At 43.3% G+C, this 17,198-nt stretch overlaps 1 protein-coding gene across 1 annotated transcript in view; it reads left to right on the top strand.

The window, feature by feature from the left end:
- The window catches only part of rock1 (Rho-associated, coiled-coil containing protein kinase 1), a 48,708-nt gene extending 32,353 nt beyond the window's left edge, over window positions 1-16,355 (top strand). The window contains 17 exon segments of the mRNA XM_046851995.1: window positions 280-386; window positions 510-660; window positions 6,622-6,782; window positions 6,876-7,060; window positions 7,158-7,227; window positions 7,345-7,448; window positions 7,573-7,738; window positions 8,348-8,441; window positions 8,623-8,711; window positions 8,823-9,014; window positions 9,297-9,462; window positions 12,409-12,479; window positions 12,569-12,657; window positions 12,743-12,821; window positions 12,905-13,166; window positions 13,251-13,458; window positions 14,323-16,355. Of these exon segments, the coding sequence (XP_046707951.1) occupies window positions 280-386; window positions 510-660; window positions 6,622-6,782; window positions 6,876-7,060; window positions 7,158-7,227; window positions 7,345-7,448; window positions 7,573-7,738; window positions 8,348-8,441; window positions 8,623-8,711; window positions 8,823-9,014; window positions 9,297-9,462; window positions 12,409-12,479; window positions 12,569-12,657; window positions 12,743-12,821; window positions 12,905-13,166; window positions 13,251-13,458; window positions 14,323-14,374 (2,246 nt within the window). The 3' untranslated portion in view covers window positions 14,375-16,355.
- Window positions 16,356-17,198: the final 843 nt, after the last annotated feature.

The raw sequence follows: 17,198 nt of genomic DNA, 5'->3' as shown, positions 1-17,198 counted from the left end.
CTGTATATTGTAAGGCAGACTAAAGGTACTCCAGATGTACACTAGAGAGAATCTGTATATTGCAAGGCAGACTAAAGGTACTCCAGATGTACACTAGAGAAAATCTGTATATTGTAAGGGGGACTAAGAGAGAATTTCCACTGCATAGTCCTGTATACTGAAGGTACTAAAGGTACTAGACAGGATATCCACTTGGTAAACATGTACCATGAGATTTTAAGCGATGTCCTCGTTATCTCACAACTTGTGTGTGTGTGTGTTTGTGTGTACGCATGGCAGCTCGCATTACGGGGCTTCAGGAGGACAACAAGAACCTGAAGCTAAGCATGTCGAAGGTGGAGATGGAAAGAAAGCAGGCACAGGAGAGGAACAACATTTTGGAGAAGGTGTGCTTTGTACCAGCATTGTTATAAATATATATTTCAAAACATCACTGAGATAACTCTGTGTCCTGTGTGTGTGTGTGTGTGTGTGTGTGTGTGTGTGTGTGTGTGTGTGTGTGTGTGTAGGAGAAGAACAGTATGGAAATCGATCTCAACTATAGGCTGAAGATCCTGCAGCAGCGTTTGGATCAGGAGTTAATGGAACACAAAATGACGCGAGCTCAGCTAACGGATAAATACGAGTCCATCGAGGAGGCCAAGTCTGCTGCCATGCACGGTGTGTGTGTGTGTATGTGTGTGCGTATGTGTGTGTGTGCATGTGTGCATGTGTGTATGTGTGTACATGTGTGTGTGTGTGTGTGTATGTGTATGTGTGTGCATGTGTGTGCATGTGTGTGTATGTGTGCATGTGTGTGTGTGTATGTATGTGTGTATGTGTACATGTGTGTACATGTGTGCATGTGTGTGTATGTGTGTACATATGTGTGCATATGTGTGCATATGTGTGCATGTGTGTACATGTGTGTACATGTGTGTGTGTATATGTGTACATATGTGTACATATATATGCGTGTGTGTATATATGTGTACATATGTACATATGTGTGTGTGTGTGTGTATGTGTGTGTGTATATGTGTGTGTGTGTGTGTGTATATGTGTGTACATATATGCGTGTGTGTGTGTATTTGCGTATGTGTGCATGTGTGTACATATATGCGTATGTGTGTATATGTGTGTGTGTGTTTGGTTATGTGTGTACATATATATGCGTGTGTGTCTATTTGTGTGCATATATGCGTGTATGTGTGTGCGTGTGTTTACATATATGCGTATGTGTGTGTATGTGTGTGTGTGTATATGTGTACATATGTGTGTACATGTGTGTGTATATGCGTGTGTGTGTGTTTGCGTGTGTGTGCATATATGCGTGTGTGTCTGTGTGTGTGCGTGTGTGTGTATATATGTGTGTGTGTCTGTGTGTGTTTGCGTGTGTACATATATGCGTGTGTTTATGCGTGTGTTCGTGTGTGTGTTTGCGTATGTGTGTACATATATGCGTGTGTGTCTGTTTGTGTACATATATGCGTGTGTATGCGTGTGTGTGTGTGTGTGCGTGTATGTGTTTGCTTATGTGTGTGCATATGTGTGTGTGTTTGTGTGTGTGTGTACATATATGCGTGTGTGTGTCTGTGTGTGTTTGCGTGTGTGCATATGTGCGTGTGTGTGTGCGTATATTCGTGTGTGTGTTTGCGTATGTGTGTACATATATGCGTGTGTGTCTGTTTGTGTACATATGTGCGTGTGTGTGTGCGTATATTTGTGTGTGTGTGTTGCGTATGTGTACATATATGCGTGTGTATGTGTGTGTGTGTTTGCGTATGTGTGTGCATATGTGCATGTGTGTGTGTATATTCATGTGTGTGTTTGCGTATGTGTGTGCATATATGCGTGTCTGTTTGTGTGCATATATGCGTGTATGAGTGTGTGTGTGTGTGTGTGTTTGCGTATGTGTGTACATATGCGTGTGTGTCTGTGTGTGTGCGTGTGTGTGTATATGTGTACATGTGTGTGTATGCGTATGTGTGTACATATATGCGTATGTGTCTGTTTGTGTGCATATATGCGTGTTTATGAGTTTTGTGTGTGTGTGTGTGTGTTTATGTATGTGTGTACATATATGCGTGTGTCTGTGTATGTGCATATATGCGTGTGTGTGCGTATGTTCGTGTGTGTGTGTTTACATATGTGTGTACATGTGTGTGTATGTTCATGTGTGTGTTTGCATATGTGTGTGTGTATGTGTGTGTGTGTGTTTGCGTATATGTGTGCATATATGCGTGTGTGTCTGTGTGTGTACATATATGCGTGTGTATGTGTGTATGTGTGTGTGTGTTTACATATATGCGTGTATGTGTGTGTGCGTATGTGTGTACATATATGCGTGTGTGTCTATTTGTGTGTGTGTGTTGCGTATGTGTGCGTGTGTGTGTGTGTGTGTATGTGTTTGCTTATGTGTGTACATATATGCGTGTGTGTCTATTTGTGTACATATATGCGTGTGTGTGTTTGCGTATGTGTGTGCATATGTGTCTGTTGTGTGCATATGTGGTGTGTATGAGTGTGTGTGTGTGTGTGTGTGTGTGCGTATGTGTGTGCGTGTCTGTGTGTGCATATGTGCGTGTGTGTGTTTGCGTATGTGTGTGCATATGTGCATGTGTGTCTGTTTGTGTGCATATGTGTGTGCATATGTGCTTGTGTGTGTGCATATGTGCGTGTGTGTGTGTGTGCATATGTGCTTGTGTGTGTGTTTGCGTATGTTTGTGCATATGTGCGTGTGTCTGTTTGTGTGCATACAGTTGTGTTCAAAATTATTCAACCCCAATGCTGTAAATGGTTTTAGGAATTTAGTGTACATTTGTAATTGTATTCAGAATGAAATCCTACAAGGACTTCTTAAAGAACCATATGCAACTAAAATGACATCAATTAGTTTTGTAATACAGTAGTAAATGTTTCTTTTGTGAATTCTTCATTGACATAATTATTCAACCCCTTAAAGACTACCACTCTGAAGAACAGAGGTTCAATGAAGTGTTTTCAATCAGGTATTGAAAACACCTGTGGATATCAGGAGCAGCAATAAAGCCTAATAAGCACCAATTAGGCAGCTTTAAAATGACTGTGATACTCAGCTCCTTCTAGACATTTACTGGTGTGGTTACAAACATGGTGAGGTCAAGAGAATGGTCCAGGAAGACAAGAGAACAGGTGATTACTCTTCACAGGAAGGGCAATGGCTATAAGAAGATTGCAAAGATGTTAAACATACCAAGAGACACCATAGGAAGCATCATTCGCAAATTCAAGGCAAAGGGCACTGTTGAAACGCTACCTGGTCGTGGCAGAAAGAAGATGCTGACTTGACTGCTGTGCGCTACCTGAGCGTAGAGTGGAGAAAAGTCCCGTGTGACTGCTGAGGAACTGAGAAAAGATTTGTCAGATGTGGGTACTGAAGTTTCTGCTCAGACAATACGGCGCACCCTGCGTAATGAAGGCCTCCATGCCAGAACTCCCAGGCGCACCTTGCTGTCCCCAAAGAATAAGAAGAGTCGACTGCAGTATGCCAAAAGTCATGTGGACAAACCACAGAAGTTTTGGGATAGTGTTCTGTGGACTGATGAAACAAAATTAGAACTGTTTGGGCCCATGGATCAACGCTATGTTTGGAGGAGGAAGAACAAGGCCTATGAAGAAAAGAACACCTTGCCTACTGTGAAGCATGGCGGGGGGTCAATCATGCTTTGGGGCTGTTTTGCTTCTGCAGGTACTGGGAAGCTTCAGCGTGTGCAAGGTACCATGAATTCTCTTCAGTACCAGGAGATATTGGATGACAATGTGATGCAGTCCGTCACAAACCTGAGGCTTGGAAGGCGTTGGACCTTTCAACAGGACAATGATCCCAAGCATACCTCCAAGTCCACTAGAGCATGGTTGCAGATTAAAGGCTGGAACATTTTGAAGTGGCCATCGCAGTCACCAGACTTAAATCCGATTGAGAACCTCTGGTGGGACTTAAAGAAAGCAGTTGCAGTGCGCAAGCCTAAGAATGTGACTGAACTGGAGGCTTTTGCCCATGATGAATGGCGAAGATACCCGTAGATCGCTGCAAGACACTTGTGTCAAGCTATGCTTCACGTTTAAAAGCTGTTATAACTGTAAAAGGATGTTGTACTAAGTACTAAGATTGAATGTCACTTGGGGGTTGAATAAAACTGATAATGATGTGAGCTCAGAAAAGACATTTGTGGTTATTTCATTATAAATGTTATGTTATATTTGTCTGACCTACACGTGCCTCTTTGATTTAATTGTAAGCAGGATGACTGAATGATCAGAATCAATGTCAAACCGACCAAAACAATCAATTTCAGTGGGGGTTGAATAATTTTGAACACAACTGTATGTGCGTGCGTGTGTGTGTTTGCGTATGTGTGTGCATATGTGCGCATGTGTCTGTGTGTGTGCGTGTGTGTTTGCTTATGTGTGTGCATGTGTGTGCATATGTGCGTGTGTGTGCATATGTTCGTGTGTGTGTGTGTTTATGTATGTGTGTGCATATGCGCATGTGTCTGTGTGTGTGCATATGTGCGTGCGTGTGTTTGCGTATGTGTGTGCATATGTGCGCATGTGTCTGTGTGTGTGCATATGTGCGTGTGTGTGTGTGCATATGTTCGTGTGTGTGTTTGCGTATGTGTGTGTGTGTATGTGTGTGCGTGTGTGCGTGTGTGTGTGTTTGCGTATGTGTGCATATGTGCGCATGTGTGTGTGTGTGTACATATGTGTGTGTGTGTATGTGCATATGTGCGTGTGTGTGTGTGCGTGTGTGCATATGTTCGTGTGTGTGTGTTTGCGTATGTGTGCATATGTGTCTGTTTGTGTGCATATGTGCATGTGTATGAGTGTGTGTGTGTGTGTTTAATGTGTGTGTGTGCATATATGCGTGTCTGTGTGTGTGCATATGTGCGTGTGTGTCTGTGTGTGTGTCTGTTTGTGTGTGTGTGTGTGCGTATGTTCGTGTGTGTGTGTGTGTGTGTGTTTGCGTATGTGTGTGCATATATGCGTGTGTGTCTGTTTGTGTGCATATGCGCATGTGTCTGTGTGTGTGTGTGTGTTTGCGTATGTGTGTACATATATGCGTGTGTGTGTGCATATGTTCGTGTGTGTGTGTTTGCGTATGTGTGTACATGTGTGTCTGTGTGCATATGTGCGTGTGTATGTGTGCGTGTCTGTGTGTGTGTACATATGTGCGTGTGTGTGTGCGTATATTCGTGTGTGTGTGTTTGCGTATGTGTGTGCATATATGCATGTGTGTCTGTGTGCATATGTGTGCATATGTGCTTGTGTGTGTGCATATATGCGTGTGTGTGTGTGTTTGTGTATTTGTGTGCGTGTGTGTGTGTTTGCGTATGTGTGCATATATGCGCATGTGTCTGTGTGTGCATATATGTGTGTGTGTATGTGCATATGTGTGTGTGTGTATGTTCGTGTGTGTGTGTTTGCGTATGTGTGTGTGCATGTGTGTCTGTTTGTGCATATGTGCATGTGTATGAGTGTGTGTGTGTGTTTACGTATGTGTGTGCATATGTGCGTGTCTGTGTGTGTGCATATGTGCGTGTGTGTCTGTGTGTGTGTCTGTTTGTGTGTGTGTGTGTGTGCATGTGTCTGTGTGTGTGTGTGTGTGTGTGTGTTTGCGTATGTGTGCATATATGCGTATTTGTCTGTTTGTGTGCATATATGTGTGTGTGTATGTGTGTGTGTGTGTGTTTGCATGTGTGTACATATGTGCGTGTGTGTGCGCATGTGTGTTGTGTGTGTGTTTATGTATGTGTGTGCATGTGTGTCTGTGTGCATATGTGCGTGTGTGTGTATATGTGCGTGTGTGTGTGTGTGTGCATATGTGCGTGTGTGTGTGCGCGTATGTTCGTGTGTGTGTGTTTGCGTATGTGTGTGCATATATGCATGTGTGTCTGTGTGCATATGTGTGCATATGTGCTTGTGTGTGTGCATATATGTGTGTGTGTGTATATGTGCGTGTGTGTGCATATATGCGTGTGTGTGCATATATGCGTGTGTGTGTTTGCGTATGTTTGTACATATGTGCGTGTGTGTCTGTTTGTGTGCATATGTGTGCATATGTGTGTGTGTGTTGTGTGTGTGTGCATATGTGCGTATGTGTGTGCATATATGCGTGTGTGTGTGTGCGTATGTTCGTGTGTGTGTGTTGTGTGTGTGTGTGTGTACATATATGCGTATGTGTGTGTGTGTGCATATATGCGTATGTGTGTGTGTGTATGTGTGTGTGTGCATATGTGTGCATATATGCGTGTGTCTGTGTGTGTGTGCATATGTGTGTGTGTGTGTGTTTGCGTATGTGTGTACATATGTGTGTGTGTGTCTGTGTGCATATGTGCTTGTGTGTGTGTGTTGTGTGTGTGTTTACGTATGTGTGTACATATATGCGTATGTGTGTGTGTGTGCATATATGCGTGTGTGTGCATATGTGTGTATATGTGTGTGTGTTTACGTATGTGTGTGCATGTGTGTGTGTTTGCGTATGTGTACATATGTGCATGTGTGTCTGTGTGTGCATATATGCGTGTGTATGAGTGTGTGTGTGTGTGTGCGTGTGTGTGTTTACTACAATACGAAATGAACTAAATGATGTTTAAACTCCAGCGGTGGAGCAGAAGGTATCGGAGGAGAGCGTACTGCGACTGAGGGCCGAGAGTCGGGTGGTGGAGGTGGAGAAGCAGTGCTCCATGCTGGAGTTCGACCTCAAACAGTCCATCCAGAAGATGGAGCAACTGATGAAGCAGAAGGACCGGCTGGAGGACGAGGTGAGGAACGCAGGAACATCGAGAGAATCCAGTCGCACATCCATGTCCTGCATGTGTGTGTGTCTGATGTGTGTGTGTGTGTGTGTGAGACAGGTGAAGTCTCTGCGTGTCCAGCTGGAGCAGGAGTGTGGGAAACGGGCCATGGCTCAGAGCGAGCTGAAGAACTGGAGCGGTGAAGCTGAAAGGTTAAGAGGAACAGAGAAGCAGCTGAAGCAGGAGATCAACGCTGCGCTGGAGACCAAGAGATCGATCGAGTTTCAGCTCGCGCAGCTCAGCAAGTGAGACCCTGTTAACTCTGTGTGTGTGTGTGTGTGTGTGTGTGTGTGTGTGTGTGTGTGTGTGATGGACCTCCTGATGGGTGTTGTGTGTTTGCAGGCAGTACAGAGGGAACGAAGGTCAGATGAGGGAGCTGCAGGACCAGCTGGAGGCTGAGCAGTACTTCTCTGTAAGAATCACACCTCACATGGGTTTTAGTGGCTGAACGGACGTGTGTGTGTGTGTGTGTGTGTGTGTGTGTGTGTTTAATGTGTGTGTGTGTGTGTGTGTGTGTGTGTGTGTGTAGACGCTGTATAAGACTCAGGTGAGGGAGCTGAAGGAGGAGCTGGAGGAGAAGAACCGACAGGTGCAGGAGGTTCAGAGGAAGGCCCAGGAGATGCACTTGGAAAGGTAATGAAGGAAATGGCTGTCAGTTCAATCCTGAGCTTAGGTTTAAATGGCAAGAGGTAAATGTGTGTGTGTGTGTGTGTGTGTGTGTGTGTGTGTGTGTGTGTGTGTGTGTGTGTGTGTGTAGGGAATCTCTGATGGCTCAGTTGGACCTGACAGTGACGAAGGCCGAGTCGGAGCAGCTGGCCAGAGCGTTACAGGAGGAGCAGTACTTCGAGCTGAACCAGGAGAACAAGAAGAGTTTATCACGACACAAACAGGAGCTGGTGGAGAGGGACTCCACTATAGCACGGGTTTGTACCACACACATCTCCTTCGCTGAGCTCCATACCACACGATGCATTAAAGATCCATTCAGAGCAGCTACAGATACCATTCACCTCTAGTACCACTAGAGTTGCACATTTACGGGAATTTACTGAAAACTTTCCACAGGAACTAACGGGAATTAACTGGTCATTCCCAAAAATTCCAGGTTAGTTTATAACAGGGAATTTAAATGTAGTCATTTTATTTGAAACAAACAGAGAAGTTAAGGACACTGCAGTTGTGGACTCTAAAGCCAATGGTTCTTTTTTCCCTGTTCTATCTGCAGAAGTTACAGCTCTACCTCTGCCATGTTAATCTGTATTGTATGTGACTCTCAGGATACGCCTCGGTCTCCGTAGCACTGTGATACCTCATATTCAGCAGTGCTGAGAGAAATATATTACTATATAACCAATATTGTGCACAGTAGATCAGTCACTTTCAAATGAATACAAGTGTAGTGCAGCAGTAGCACGTCTACTCATAATCATATAGAGATAACTCACGTGTGTTCAGATAAAGCCACAAATAACCACTTTAATCAACACACACACACACACACACACCTTTTAATACACCGCTTCATCTCTCAGCTTGAGGAATCCAACAAAACTCTGACCAAAGACGTGGAAAACCTCAGCAGGGAAAAAGCCGAGCTAGATGAGAAGATCCAATCTCAGGAGAACGGTACGTTTTACACACACACACACACACACACACACACACACACACACACACACAGTCCCATACAATATTAAGGTCTTCTTGGTCCTCCCTATAATGTTTTGTGTGTGTGTGTGTGTGTGTGTGTGTGTGTGTGTGTGTGTGTGTGTGTGTGTGTGTGTGTGTGTGTGTGTGTGTGTTGCAGTGTTTGAAGCCCAGAGAGAAGAAATTTCGAATGCCATCAAGGCCAATTATGAGAAGATCCTCAATCAGGAACGCACCCTGAAGACGCAGGTGAGTGTTTGTGACATTGGACACACACACACACACACACACACACACACACACACACACACACACACACACACACTGATGCGTGTTAAACTAAGGGATTTCTCCCTGCAGGCGGTCAACAAACTGGCCGAGATCATGAACCGCAAGGACATGAAGCTGGACCAGAAGAAGCGCGGCAGCACCACAGACCTGCGCAAAAAGGAAAAGGAGAACCGCAAGCTGCAACTGGAGCTCAACCAGGAGAAGGAGAAGTTCAACCACATGGCCATCAAATACCAGAAGGAGCTCAGCGAGATGCAGGCGGTAAGTTGCGTGGCTATACTAGCCGCTAGCTGGTATGAACTTTGGGATGAAATGTCAGGTTGTGTGAGGTTGGAAGGAGATCGAGAAAATAAAGTGCTCAGTATGTTCCATTCGAAGGTCCAACACAAAGCTTTACTGCCCCCTAGTGGCACATTTAGACCTGTCTGCAGAAATATTACAGAATGTGTAAGATGGTACTGTTGTAGTGTTGCATCTTTGTAATTTTGTGTGTGTGTGTGTGTGTGTGTGTGTGTGTGTGTGTGTGTGTGTGCGCGTGTGTAGCAACTGGTGGAAGAGAGCACGTATCGTAACGAGCTGCAGATGCAGCTGGACAGTAAGGAAAGCGACATCGAGCAGCTCCGCGAGAAACTAAACGACCTGCAGCTGCGCATGGAGAACGCCAGTGTGACAAGTCTGCAGACAGACGAGGTTGACAGCAACGCTGCAGGTATGCACACACACACTATATGGACAAGACACCTGACTTTTCCACCCAGATGTTTTTTCTCCAAACTGGTCGTTTTTGGGTGCAGTCCAAACCTGCTCCATGAAGATATTCTTTGTCCTTGGTTTGGAGTGGAGGATCCGCTGCTATAGAGCTCTATATGACCTTAGGCCTCCTCACTTCATCTCTACATCCAGTACCTGACTTTACCAACCACCCTTGTATTTGTATGCGCAAATCTCCACAAAATCTTGAGGAACATCATCTCAGAAGAGAGGAGGCAATAGCAAATGGAGACTAAATGTGGACTGGTATGTTCAAAAAAGTATAAATCTAACGGTCAGGTATCTACAAACTTTTGGAAATCGGAAACGAATTTGACGTCTCAGATCTCCACAAAATCTTAAGGAACATCTTCCCACAAGAGTGGAGATTACAGGGACTATAGGTGCAATGGGTTTTTCCAAAAGAAGCACATACCCACCTTATGATCAAGTGTCCACAAACTTTTTGTCCATATAGTGTACGTTTATGTGGAGTAACATTTGCTTTGATGGTACTTCACTTCCTGTTTCCCCGCCAAATCATTTCTTCTCCAGATTGTTTTGGTTTTGTTTCTATAAGGTAGAGAGAGTAAAATCCACATTCCTGTGCGGTCTACAATGACCTTTAGACCATAAGCCTGGGGTATTTCTTTAGAATTTCTGCCCTCATGTATGTAGGTTTAATGTCATCTCTCTTGTTTTCTCCTCCCTCTCTGTGTGTCCAGTCTGTTCTCTCGTCCTCTTTTTATCCTCTGTCGCTTTTTCCTCTGTGAGTAACCTGTGGTTTTCTGTACGCATCATGCTCTGGGATTTCTTTGCTGTTCAGGTTATTTTTTGGCTTGTGTGGAAAACAAAAAGCATCTTGATACGTTTCTAAAAGAACCCTTTGGAGACAGTGGTTTCTTATCAGTGTATCCTGTTATTGTTTGAAGTTTGGACTATTGTCTTGCAGCCTTTTTTAATACTGTTTACGGGCAAGTTTGACCCTCACGTGCAATTACTGAGAAGCTTCTCCACTAGTTACGATCAACCTAATGATGAGGTGCAAACAGTAAAAAACATCAGCAGATATCTGAAATTATTTTGCTAAAAAACAAGAATGATAGAAAATACCCCACTTGTGGAAAAGCATCACTTTCATCATGAAAACCAATCACTTGCATGTCTTGTTTGTAATGCATTATAACCTCCTCCCAGTACACGACACATGGCTCATCCTTTTCAATGTTTCAGTTTGATAAACTGTTATTTTATTCTCATTTCAAGGCTCGATTGTAAGTGACTTTTAGGCTGGATTTAAATGGCAGTTAATACTTTATATGTTTGTGTTGTAGTATTTGGGGTTTTGCCTGGTGGTACTTGGGTATAGGAAAAAACGTATTTGCGTACTCCACTTCTGGGTTATACTCAGGGTTGGGACTCTTGATTTTCAAAGGAGTATAGAAGGGTTTGGGCAGGATTTCAAGGGGGACTGGGGTTTTGGACTGAATTTTCAAGGGGTATTGTCTGGTTTAAACAGAATTTCAAGGGGGTGTAGTGAAGTTTGGACAGAATTTCAGGGGGTGTAGTGAAGTTTGGACAGAATTTCAAGGGGGTGTAGTGAAGTTTGGACAGAATTTCAAGGGTGTTTAGTGAAGTTTGGACAGAATTTCAAGGGTGTTTAGTGAAGTTTGGACAGAATTTCAAGGGGTGTAGTGAAGTTTGGACAGAATTTCAGGGGGTGTATTGAAGTTTGGACAGAATTTCAGGGGGTGTATTGAAGTTTGGACAGAATTTCAGGGGGTGTAGTGAAGTTTGGACAGAATTTCAGGGGGTGTAGTGAAGTTTGGACAGAATTTCAGGGGGTGTAGTGAAGTTTGGACAGAATTTCAGGGAGCATATTCTGGTTTGGAAAGAATGCAAAGGTGTGTTCATCAGGTCCACATAGAATTTCAAGTTGGTATAGGTGGGATTGGACAGAATGTCAAGGGGGGTATGGGGGGGTTTGGACGGAATTTTCAAGTGGTTATATAGAGCTTGGTCAGAATTCTAAGGGTGTATAGGTGGGTTTAGACTGAGTTCCACTGGGGTATAGTCTGTTTTGGACTGAATCATTAGGGGGTGTAGTCAGGTATGGACTGAATTTCACATAGTCTTTTTGAACAGAATTTCAAGGGGGGCTGATGGGTTTAGACAGAATATCAAGCTGGTACAGGTGGGTTTGGATTGAGTTTCAAGGGGCAGTAGCAGTTTTGGACAGAAGTCAGGTTTAGACAGAAGTTCAAAGAGTTCTCTTCAGCTTTGAAAAGAATGCTATCAGGGTATAGCCAAGTTTAGACATTATATAATGTCATTGAAACATTGAAATTGATTGGCTGTCTGTGAAGGTTTGGAAGAATTCTGTTGGACTGTCCTTGAATTCAGACAGATTTTTCGCAGGGCTCAAGTCAGGATCAGACAATTTTTTGGCAGGCTATATTTTGGTTTGAACAGGATTTGGTTGAAGTACTAATATATGACTCCATCTAGGCCTGGTTTAACCTCTCATTGTCAACTAACACACCAAATACCTCTCCTAGAATCCACTGACCCAGCCTGACATGTATAATTCAACATGTTTATATCTTCCACATCTGAGCCCTTCTTTACCCTGATGATGAACTTACATTATTGCTCTCTGGTGGATATTGCTCTATAACAGTAACAGGTTCAGGGCAATACATTTCTCAGCATTTAACGTTTGTAAGCTTTTTGGAAAGTTGGTGAGCATGTGGCTGTTGGGAGTGATGATTTTGCATTGTTTTGTTATTTAAGGCTTGATTTGTGTCTTTTGGATGAATTTGCGTTCACTGCATGATCACCTGAGTCATTAAAGTAAGTCTAACATGCTTGAACTGACGTTTTGGTTTTAATGGCTTACACACAGAGTCGAGATTGGAAGGTTGGCTAGCCATCCCAAACAGAGCCAATATCAAGCGATATGGCTGGAAGAAGCAGGTGAGGATTTAATTCCTAAAACTTGATGAAGCTGAGGAAATGTCAGTTAAAGGTTTTATGTGTGTGAATGTATCTGTGTTCTTTGTCAGTATGTTGTGGTGAGCAGTAAGAAGATCCTGTTCTATAACGATGAGCAGGATAAAGAGCAGTCCAACCCCTCTATGGTGCTCGACATTGAGTAAGTTGTTTCTTGAAAATAAAATTAAATGGTAACAAGATTGATTCTAATGCTATATGAAATAAAATGTGTATATTTTCTTCAGCAAACTCTTCCACGTGCGTCCCGTAACCCAGGGAGACGTTTACCGTGCCGAGTCTGATGAAATTCCCAGAATATTTCAGGTTATTATACCATGTCATGACCATGTAACAAAATATCAAGCATAGTACCATGTTCATGGCGATTTCATACGTGATATACGCAGATTCTGTACGCGAATGAGGGCGAATGCCGGAAGGACGTGGACATGGAGGCGATTCCTCAAGGCGAGAAAGCGAACTGCCTGGCTCACAAAGGGCACGAGTTTATCCCTACACTCTACCACTTCCCCACCAACTGTGAGGCCTGTGCCAAGCCGCTGTGGAACGTCTTTAAACCGCCTCCTGCCCTCGAATGCCGCAGATGCCACGTCAAATGCCACAAAGACCACCTGGACAGGAAGGAGGACGTCATCGCGCCATGCAAAGGTACATATGTGACTTTTATTTCTCGAGTAACTACATTGGAGTAAGTCGTAAGCATGATGTGAACATTTCCCCATTTCTCCACAGTGAACTATGACGTGACGTCAGCACGCGACATGCTCCTGCTAGCTCTCAGCCAGGAAGAACAGAAAAAATGGATTGGCCATCTTGGCAAGAAGATCCCCAAAACACCGCCGGCTACTTTCTCTCGAGCGTCACCTCGCACCATGAGCACTCGCTCGGTAGCTAATCAGTCATTCCGCAGAAACCCTAGAAACACCTCCGGAAAGTCCAGGTAAAGATCTCTCAATTTCTGCTCAAGGTCAGATTTAGCGTAACGCCAGGCACAGGGGTTATAAACGAGGGGTTACTTGTGGGAACCTGAGTCTCAGGAGAGTAGCAAGGGGGGCATGGTAGAGGGGTTAGAGGTCTCAGGGTCTCATGGTGGCTAGGTCAAGAGGGAGGACTCAGGACAAGACTAGACATTACAGAAGATTCTGAAATGTTTTTGGTGTAAATATCAGCAGTGGATTTAGGGGTATTTGATTAGTTTTAGCATTAGTGATTAGGATTTGGGGGGTTCTTGTAGGGATTAGGGGTGTGTCATTTGCGGGGTACCTGATGTATAGCTTGGATTTGGGAGGGGGTACTTGTAGTAGAAATTAGGAGTTAAATATGGGTTGGTAATAGGGGTATCAGCAGTGGGTCAATGGGTGGACTTTGGGAACAACATTTCTTGGGGTTCCATGGAGATCCAGACTGGATTTTGGGGTAAAAACTGTGAGAGTGGGGTTACAATAGGTCAGATTTAGAATAAATTGTTGGTTTGGACAGGGTAAAAAGGAAAGGATGGGGTTTGGAATACCAGTTTGGTAAGGACCAGCAGCAGAATTTGCCTTAAATTGTTGGTAACAGTGGAATTAGGAGTAATTGAGTTCCAGGGCAGAACAATTGTGTAATTTGGGTTTTGTTAGTTATATTGGAAGTGGCACTAGGAATAATGGTTTGGTTTGGAGTGTTAATCACGGGTCACCAGTTTTAAGGGTGCTGGCAGAATAATTCTAAGGAGAAAAGAATCTTTGCTTTTGCATGTGGTGGTATTGATGAAGGCGGGGCAGCAGAGGCAAGTGAAGTTCATGACTGGCTGTTTGTCTTGAAGCAGGGCTCAATCCAACCTCCACGCTGCAGACACGTCATCCAGTTCCTGCTGACATCAACACCGCAAGGAGAGTTCAGCGTAGTCTATCTTTCGTCAGTCACCCTCCATATACCACTCCTTACTGCCCCCCCACCCCCTGACTTTTTTCTGGGTCCAAAAGCTAAAGTTTTTTAAGGCTGCGAAACATCTGTCTATTTCTCTCTATTTCACCTAGTGGTGACACAAGTGCATTGCACAATCAAATTGATGCTTGAGCAACTTTTGAAATGAATTCAGCTGCCTTAAAAAGCTTTGACGGAAGTGTTGAGGAAAGGGCTTTAAGTGCTTAACGTCTTTAAGGGTGTTGTGAAGTTACGCAAGTGTGTCAAGTCTGTCCGTGTATCAGAACAAACAGCGATCGGGTGTGGGGTGTGTTGTCTTCTGAAGTGTTAACCAAGGTTGAAGGCATATTCTGACACCACGTGCGCTGACGTGAAAAAGGTCAAATGGAGTTCGGAATTTGCGAAATACTGTAAAGTGAAGAGTAACATAGGCTAGTTTTACGGCTAGTCACGATACGATTAGACCTCTTGTTCCCACACTGAGAGATGGTGAGACGGTGCTGTCGACAAAATTTGCTCAAAGACCCTGGCCTCATGTTCACACTAGGACAAAGCATTGAGATGTTCTTTGTTTTCTCAGACCAATCATACGGTCTTTAGTTCCCCCACTCAAGTCTTTAATTCCTACCTGGTACCAGGTCTCTTCCAGTCATATGTAATTTAACTCTAAAGGAAGTAGGAGATACCTGCAGTAAACACCTACAGAGTGCAGCTTCTCACCTGCTAGTGTGACCACATGGTCAGGTGTCTTCAGGAATCCTAAAAAAAATTCGACTTTAACCATCAGAAAACGATCGTAATGTGCATCGCCATTGGTGAGAATATCATTGCCTTCTTCCAATAACCAAACCCTCTGCAAATTCTTCTTCTCTGCTCTCTTTTTTTTCCTCCAGCTAACCACCTGAACCTTCTCTGTGAAACATTTGGACTCGTCAATTGGGACTTGAATTATACATCGCCATCATTATTTTTATAAATAAATAAATCAATCTTAAATGAAAACATTTAAAGATGAAAAAATCCAATAAAAGGAATAAACCCTAAATCACTCGAGGAGAAGCTGTTGGGAAAAGGCTCCTCCTGTCCTCCTAGGCTTTCACACAGCTCGTGAGGGGACCACGCCTGGCTCTGAAGGGAACTTTACAAAAAGGTTCTTCACTCTTTGTGGGGGGGGGGGTGGGGGTGGGGAAGTCGACTCAAACAATCTTCCAAACCTCGGCCTGATGGACTCTCAGCCTTACTGTTCCTGTGGGGCAATAAATTAACCTGGGGCAATAATCAAGACGGAGTACTGGGTACTGAGTATTAGTCTTTTTCTTCCTTTGTTTTTGTTTTGTTTTCGAGGAGAATGCAAGATCATTACAATCTATGCATAATGTTATTATAGTAATTATCCTTATTGTTGCTGTTCCTGAATCCTCCAAGCTGCAGGAATTCCACCAGACAAAGGCTGAAGGAACACCATTCAATTTCATTGACTTTTTGTTTTGTTTGTTTATTTTGGGTACATTATTACTGAAATGCTTTCACTGTAATGTTTTGTGTTTTGTTTTGTCTTTTTTTTTGGTAATGTATTGCCTTACTTTTGATTCCTAGATGAAATGAAAGGTTGAAAAATGAAAAAAAAAGAGGGGTAAAAAAAAAGTGAAACATTAAGTTAACAAATGTAAAACTGCACTGTTTGAATTGTAAGTTATTTGTAGAAGACTAAAACAGGTGTAGCATTCAGCCCACCTAGTGCCTTACCTTACACACTCTCTCTCTCTCTCTCTCTCTCTCTCTCTCGATTTTTACTGCCATATCTGTTTTGTGTTCCTCTTCAAAATGATCAATCCTAACTATTGTTCTTTTTATGAAAAAAATCTGTATATCACCCAGCGTATGGTTTTATCAGGGCGCTCTGTCACATATTGAACACGTAGTTCGCTTGAATCTCCCAGGATTCGTGTTTTTGTGATCGATATGGTGCTCTCGGGTGGGGGGGTGGTTGTAATGAGCCTTTTAATAACTCCGATCAGTCTGGAACCTTTCCTGAAACATTTATCCTGCCATCGGATTTGGTCCAAATCCAGAAAAATTCTGTCCCAGAAGGAAACACCGCTAGCAGTTAGATCGATTTTATTCAGCCACTCTGATCTTCCTGGACTCCTGCTATATATATATATATATATATATATATATATATATATATTTATATATATATATATATATATATATATATATATATATATATATATTTATATAGTATGCTAGAGTGCAGAAGAACAATCCATTTACCAAATCTCAGCCGCAGTCAAAAAAACAGCCATATCTATTAGCTAGCAGCTCGTTCAGAGTGACAACCCCACGCAGAGGCGGAGCTTAAGATCAACATAATCAGTCAATCATAAGTCATACAAATAATCATCGTGACATCACCGCCTTTTTTTTCTTTTCCTTCCAAAGTTCAACGTGATCAAAACTTTCATTTTCAATACACCATATCACATCTAACTAATGAGCTACATAAACACGTAGGTGTGAGTGCCAAGCAGACGAAAATAAGCGTTAGATTAATACTCTGTGGAAAGAACGAGTAGCTAAGTGTGTTTAAATCCAGCAGACCGTCCCGCCTCGGAGGAGGGAATTCCCCTTAATGATTATCTGATCATTCCAGGAGATTATTTGCTAGATCAAATTCATCCCCACACAGTCCCAGGAGAATCCGATCAGCGTTCAGGAGATCTTCTCGTCTCAGTTGTAACCCCTCACCCACTGTTCCTGGACAAGCGAGAC

Source organism: Silurus meridionalis, chromosome 6 (genome assembly GCF_014805685.1).
Source record: "Silurus meridionalis isolate SWU-2019-XX chromosome 6, ASM1480568v1, whole genome shotgun sequence".
In the NCBI taxonomy this organism is placed as follows: domain Eukaryota; kingdom Metazoa; phylum Chordata; class Actinopteri; order Siluriformes; family Siluridae; genus Silurus; species Silurus meridionalis.
This window is presented reverse-complemented; position numbering and strand designations above follow the sequence as displayed.